Source organism: Podarcis muralis, chromosome 11, assembly GCF_964188315.1.
Source record: "Podarcis muralis chromosome 11, rPodMur119.hap1.1, whole genome shotgun sequence".
Lineage (NCBI taxonomy): Eukaryota > Metazoa > Chordata > Lepidosauria > Squamata > Lacertidae > Podarcis > Podarcis muralis.
The window spans coordinates 25198259-25205734 of NC_135665.1; the positions used below are offsets into that span (position 1 = coordinate 25198259).

Sequence of the window (7476 nt, forward strand, 5' to 3'; positions counted from 1 at the left end):
TCAAGTATCAAAGGTCAGGGCAAAGAGGTATGTCTTTATCATATGATAAAAGCTGCATAATGAAGATGCCAGACACATCTGCCACACATAATACCTTTTTCCACTCAGTATCAGAGGGAGGTGGAACTACCAAGAGGGCTCCCACTGCTGGTCTTAATACTCAAGAGGGTCTCTAGAGAAGGAGGTGGTTTTTCAGATATTTGGCGCCCAAGTCATTTAGGGTTTCAAACACTAACGTGAGCACCTTGAATTGGGCCCAGGCTGGTAATCAATGCAGCTGTTATATGCATTCTGAAGGGAACCCCAGCCAGTAATTAGCAGTTGAATTTTGGACTACTTGGAACAGGCTTCTTCAACCTTGGCCCTCCAGATGTTTTTGGCCTACAACTCCCATGATCTTTAGCTAGCAGGATCGGTGGTCAGGGATGACGGGAATTGTAGTCTCAACACATCTGGAGGGCAGAGGTTGAGGAAGCCTGACTTGGAAGTTTCCATTCAGACAGTAATGACAACCCTGTTTATATTTTTGAAATTTTAGCTTCACTCAGATGCTGCAAAAAGTCACTTTGTTTAAATGAAGAAGTTTAGATTTAAGGAAAGCCACACTTAACTGATTATTTCATGGCATTCATGCCAAGTGTCACATCGTTCAATAAATCTAAAAAGGGCACAAAACTTTCCAGGGAGGATCATATTCAAACAGAGCCAGGCATTTTGTGCCATGTACACTTTAAGGCCAAAATGCCTTGAGGTTATCTTTTGAGCTGTTAGCGAGTGCTGTGTTATAGAAACATTGATCTGTTTTCCCACTAACAGATCTAGCAAGATTCAGCTTGCAGCCCGTAAATGAATCGGTAATCTCTTGTTTTGCTACTGAAAGTCAGAGCTGACTCCTTTTGCAAACACAAGTCGTACTTTTCATTGTTCTTCTAACAACTTTCAGCTGCATGCTTGGATGGATTAATTAAAAAATGTACGGTAGAGGAGTCTTACCCTTTGGGATAACTTTGCTCAACTAGGAAACCATTGAACACCCAGATAGTCTTATTCTTTGATATTTCAACTATATAAAGAGAGAGAGAGAGACACAGAGAGATCTGCTCTGCATGTGACAGAACAAGTCTGTACATTACCACCCTGGGTCAATTGTGTCTGTTCTGTAAAGTTTGCAAAACGTTTGCACATTTGAGAACAGGTAGTAGAAGACTGATAACACAGGGAGGAAAGTTTAAAGGGGCTTTTTTGCTTCTTCCTGCTTATGTGCAGATGAAGCAAAGCTTGACCCCTGGATTACTGTTACGTCCAACTTTGGAAGGCTCAAAACAAATGTTCAACATAGATACCGAGAGAATAAAAAACAATGTTGTGTTGCAGGCTGATTTTGAGGTACTTAGCTTTGAGGAACTAGGTGCTGCTGTTTTATTTTAAGAACCTGAGCTACAATAAAGAGCTCTGCATCACTGAACACCAGAACAATTTTGTCGGTTTTGTTGACAGCGACACTACAGATGTAACACAGAGCCAGTGCTAGCAGGGAGGGAGCAAGATAGACCACAAATATGTGTTCAAACTAAACCCACTGACTATGGTTTACTGTGAAGGTGCAAACCAGGCCCCTATGCTAAATGCTCTTCAGACGTTACAGGAAAAGTGCATTTAAGTGCATTTGATCTGCCTTGCCTCGTGTGGACTGTGTGTTCATGTGTCCTTCAATCATGCCAAAATGTTGATGTTTACCCATGGCAGTGAGACACAAGGACCAATCTTACTCTGTAATGTGTGAAGCTGCCTTGCCATCTCCACAGATTCAGTTTGCTGAGGAGCACTTCACTGAACTCTAACCCCAAAGCCAAAGTACATATTGATTTTTAAACTGAAGCGACTTCAAGTCAAGTTTCCCACTTTAAAAAATCAAGTATTGTGTAATGACTGGAGCCTGAACTTGCTTCCCCCCCCCCCCCAATATGTCCTCACCCTCTCCCCTTCTGAATTGTGTACAGTACTATGTTGTAAACCTGTAGCAGGTCTTCTGCTGTTTTGGGTTTTTATTTCATTTTGTCCACACTTAAAAACTTCAGGAGCTTTAGAATTAGTTTCTTAAACATTAGTTTCCTTTCTTTAGGGGAAAGCGCCACTAGAGTCTTCCATGGGTATACCAGGAAGTCTCCTATGTCTATGACATAGACATGAGCCTGACTCATGACCCTGTCTCTGGATATTTGTGTATTGTGGGCACAAGATCACACACAATTGGCTGTGAATGGAAATGATGTGTATAAGTCCCTTTGGGTTGGGAAGGCTTTAATCCCTAGTCTGCAAGAAGTGGCAAACAGATGTAGCAAGAGACAAACTCATTCCAGTGAGAAAACTGCACAGCTACTAGGACTGTGTTCTTTCAGCACTTGCATATTAACAGCCCAATCCTATGAAGAATTAGGTTTACTTAAATCCACTGGTCTCACTGAATATTTTAAAATATGCCTGACTCTGCATACTAACAGGCCTTAAATCCAGGGCTTTTTTTTCTTCCGGAACTCTCCGGAACTCAGTTCCAGCATCTCTCAGGTGGGCACCATGGACATTCTAAGAGAATGAGGGAGGAAATCATGTTGAGTTCTGGCACCTCTTTTTCTAGAAAAACAGCACTGCATAAATCCTATTATTTAGATTTCAACCAACACGTATTGGAGAACCACATGTCAACACACTGAATTTAACTTCCAATTAAAATGTCCAGAATCTACATAGAACAGAACCAAAGATATACTTGTTTTCTAGTCTATTTTGGTCTGGACAGTGCCTGGGTGGGAGACCACCTGGGAACCCAAAGTAACCACCTTGTACACATGTTGAGTTTCATAACGGAAGGCTAAATATAAATGCACTAAACAATGTCCTTTTGTTTGACACTACGCATGCAAATGGTAAGAAGGAACTACTTCACATGCCTTATCACACATTTCCTCCCTTCACAAAAAAACTTTGGGATACTGAAGAAACAAGCGCTCAAGGCAATTAAGTTATCCGTAGTGTTAGGAGTATATGACGCCATCTGAGTTAAATATGATCGCTTTGAGTCTGCATCTGCTGAGGCCCGCCTGCCTATTTTTCAAAGGGCGAACTGTGTGTGTGTTTCTTAAGCTGACACTCTAGACAGTATCAGAACACCCCAGATGCCACACTGTCTGTGAAGACAAGCTGGAACTTGCCCTGGTCTGCCATTCAAGATCAGATCGTGCCCTGGGGCTAGTTCACAGCCAAGTATAAAACCAGGAATATTGTAGGAGGCCTAATGGTGAACTAATGAATACTACACTGTACCCTTCTGCCAAGTAGAAAGGTCCTGAATTTGAATAAGAATTACTGCCTTTTCCTCTGGATCTGTAACCAGGCAAGAATAAACATCTGTCTGACACATTTATGGAGAGGCACGTTTTAAACTAGAAATTGCATTTTACCTTTATTTCTGCAAGTGCATTTTTAATGTTTTGTTTTAAACAATAAAGTGATCTTCTTGGCTAAGGAAACTTGATCTGAACAGATTTCTAAACTAGGCTCTTGTCACCTCACATGAGTGCTTTATCTGTTCAGCAAAGACTGATCATTATCCCTTTAGGGAGGGAAGATGGCTGTTGAGAGGGTCCAAAGGTGGAATACTTGCAACTCGGTACCCTAACTGGATCTTTTAACTGAAGTAGTAAGAATCCATACTGCTCCCTCAGTAAGTGGCAGCAACTATTGATTTGAGTGTGTTTTGTGGTGAGATAATCACACCACAAAAGTTACCAGGAGTAACTAGAAAACCCTCTATTTTCAAGCCGCTGCTGAGCTAAGGCTCTCTCAAACACAAAACCAGGAATGTCACAACTCTTTCCAACAGCTTCCAAAGGCCTTCTTCCTATGCAACCTCGCGTGCTGGCGTACTGTTGCACAGGAAAACTTTCTAAGCAGCTTTAAAAAAAAAAAATCAAAGCACTAAACACTTTAGAAACCTATCATTTCCATAATATCTGTGCTCCATAAAAGCAAGGATACCACTTTCTAGAATGTGCATATTAAAGCACGGGTTACGCAAGAGATGATAGATTTACTAGCAGTCTTTGGTAACTATACTTTACTTAATAGCATAGGAATTTGGAAATTTTAGAACCACAGAGCTGGAAAAGAGCAAGATTCCCCCCACCCCAGCCCTGTACAGTACTAAATGTTGAAATACACTTACTTTGTTACACAACCCACGTTAAGTTTTACAGTTCTGAGCATTAGGCCAAGATCTGCAGGAAAAGCTGGTTTAAACAAAATAAGCTCTTTCCTACTGATATAAGATACTAATTTCAATTCTTTTCCAGCGGTACATTCTAACCTGTTAAGCAGCTGAAAAGCCTCATTTATCCAATTCAAATGCACACCTCTCTGTGCCAAAGTTACCTGTCTCAGAAGCAAGCACACCCTCATATATATCCTGGGAAAATTATTCAGCCTGACATAACTCTTCTATGTGACTTGATCCTAGCAAGGAACGTCTTAGATTACTTGATTTGTACTTGTCATATAAGATCAGGGAAAGTACAAATCATAAAACAAGGTGTGTTTATGTGTAGAAAATAAGCCCTATGCTTTCACACTGTTATTAACTTTCTAGCAACAAGCAAGTAACTCGATAATGTAATGTAACTACAATGGACTTCAAACATGGAAACCTAGCTCAAAGCTAACTTGGCAGCCTCAGTCCAGCCTCACACACAGGGCCTGAAGTATGCCAAATAATTTTTGTTTAGAAAAAAGAACAGGGCAACTCCCATGTATTTTGCCTTGAGTTCTTTGGGGAATAAGGGGGAATATAGAGGGTGAGAAAAATAAGACTTTGCAAATAAAAAAAAAAAACAGTTGTGCCTTGGGAACAGTAGAGCACCCATTTAACAGGCACACAGGAAAAACTTGCTTTTTCCAGTCTCCAAATGAGTTTCCCTCCCACATTCACGCAGCTCCTATCAAGCCGTTAACAGCCACCATCCCCTTCGTTTCCCAGGTCTACTTTAGGGCAGCAGAGTATTTGTAGTCCTTTTCTGATAGCCACGCCACTTGTCTGAAGCCTTGCACCCTACTCCCTGGCTATGACTCCTCTGGAGTAGAGGACCGATAGTAGCAGGCACTTTTTATTACTACAGTACGTAGTCCAAGGCTGTGCCGAGCGTGACATTCAAATCTGGCTCCGGGACTGGCCTGCGGCTCGAATTAAGCCTACCCAACATAGAAAGTAGGGCACTAAGGCGCTGAGCTCCCATTCGAAGTCGGTCAGGATGCGACTTTTTCCCCAGGGGAAGGCTACAATCCCACGTGCAGTTTCCACCCGGGAATTCGTCCCATCGAATCAGACTGATAAGAGGGCGCTGAAAGGGGGCAGATAGGAGTCTCCTAGTGCCCCCCCCCCACTCTCCATCGAACAAGGGGGAAGTATGAGCAACTTCCCCTTTCCTTTCCGGAGGCACCCCAACCCCTAACCCCACTTGACTCAGATCCTATCTACGGGGAAGGGCACTGATCCGGAATCGGTTTATGGTCGCCCAAACGAGCTTTCTGCATTTCCTTCTCTCCTGGCAACTGCTCACAGTTGTGATACAACCCTGTATGATACATAAATACACACACAAGCACGCGCACCCGCGATCCATCTGCCCCTTAACCCCGCACCAACTCACCTGGGGGAAGGAGCCTTCGCGGCGGTGGTTCTTGGGGTGATCCAGGTGGCCCCGATCCAGCATCAAGTAGAGCGAGAAGATCACCACGCAGAAGATCGCGCTGCCAAACACCGTGAACTGCCGGCTCAGCTTCATCGCCGCGCCGAGCAAAGGCGGAGAGGCACAAAAAAGAGCCCCGAGCGCAGCTACCCAAATGCGCCCCGCGCCCTACCCCGCCCAGTAGCGGCTCCGGCTCCAACTAAACTTCTGAGCGCGATCTCCAACAATCCCGGCCCCGCCGCCGGGCCGGAGAGCTCGGCAGGAAGGACAAAAGTTCCCTCCCGGGCCCGGGCGGACGCCAGCCAGCGGGGCCGGGGCGAAGCCAAGCCTCCAGCCGCTTCTCCGAGTCCCTCGGGGCAAGTTCTCCCCTCCCGTCGGGGCCCCTCGACAAATCCACCAAGATACGCCCGGGAGTTTCGGGGAAAGGCGAGAGGGCTCCCCCGCTCGAGCTCCTCCGGCGCGAAGGGGAGCGAGGAAGCCGCGCGGCGCCGGCGAAGGGCAGCCAGCCGCCCGAGCGCCTCGACGCAGCCGGAGCTCCGGATGCGCTGCTTCCTGATCGCCTCCGCCAGAAGCGGGACTTGGAACCGGCGGCGGCGGGCGAGGAGGGCTCGGCGCTCCCACGCTCGGCGCGGCTGATAAGGAAGCGGGGAGGAGCCGCGGCCGCCTGGCCCGCCAGTCCAGCAGCTACAGCGCCTGCTGCCGCCGCCGGAGAGCGACGCGCTCCGCCCCCAGACACGCACCGGGGAGGAGAGGCGAGGCGAGGCGGAGCCTGGCCCACCACCAGCCACACAGCGCCACGACCACGCTGGGCGGCCAGGCAGGCGGGCGGGCGGGCGGGCGGGCGGCGAGGCGTTCGGCGATCGCGCCTCGTTCTGCCGCCGTTATTACGTTTTCGAGGCAGCTCGCGGCCGTTCTGCGCGCCCCGGACTCTTCCCGCCCGCCCCAGTGGTTTCGCTTGCACCGCAGCGATCGCGCTTCACGCAGAAAGGCGGCACTTGGGGGATCTCGGCGCAGAGATCAGCTCCCCTTTCCCCCCCAAAAAAGACGCTTGCACAAACCCACAGCCCCAGATTCCCACCCCCTCAAGCCGAGGGCTTGCATAGGATCGCAGCTGCGCGTCAATGTAGCATAGGATCCTGCATAGGATCGCAGCTGCGCGTCAATGGGAGGAAGCGAGCTTGGCATGCCCGGCCGGCGGGAGAATGCGCCTTTTGTGTTTTGCGGCGCGGGGAGCGGAGCAGCAGCTGCTGCGCCCGCTTCCCTGGAGCCTTCGGAGGCTTCCAGCTGTTGCTGCATTAGAGACGGCGGGCAGGTGCGAGGCGGGACACACAGGCACTTGCCTGACGCTCCTCTTCCGCGAAAGGGGAGCGAGGGCCCCCGATGCCAGCCTGGGTGGGGCGGCCTCCCTCCCCGGCACGAGTTAGAAAGTTGTCCCGCTCTTGCCGGGTCGGAGCGGAAGGCGCCGGTCGCTCCCACCTACGTCGGGGGGTAATTGCAGGGCTCGGCAATGGAGGCCGGAAGAGCGCGCGCCTGCTTAGCTTGCCGCTCCTTGGCATCGCGTGCTTGCTCGGAAGTCTTCAGTCACGCTAAGAAGCGAGGGGAGATGGGATCGGAAATAGCTGAAAAACCGCATCCTTCCCGCGTGGGGCTGGAGATCGGCAGGGGGAGCCTCTCGGGAATTCCCCCACACTTGGGAGTTGGCCCCCCCCCAAAAAAATGACGTTTTAATATGTTTCTA

The 7476-nt window shown here is 48.5% G+C and overlaps 1 protein-coding gene across 1 annotated transcript in view; it reads right to left on the reverse strand.

Annotated features, from left to right (window-relative positions):
- MAN2A1 (mannosidase alpha class 2A member 1) overlaps positions 1 to 6454 on the reverse strand; it is a 56678-nt gene extending 50224 nt beyond the window's left edge. Inside the window, exon 1 of the mRNA XM_028747881.2 lies at positions 5700 to 6454. Within this exon, the coding sequence (XP_028603714.2) occupies positions 5700 to 5834 (135 nt within the window). The 5' untranslated portion in view covers positions 5835 to 6454. The remainder of the gene's footprint in view (positions 1 to 5699) is intronic.
- Positions 6455 to 7476: the final 1022 nt, after the last annotated feature.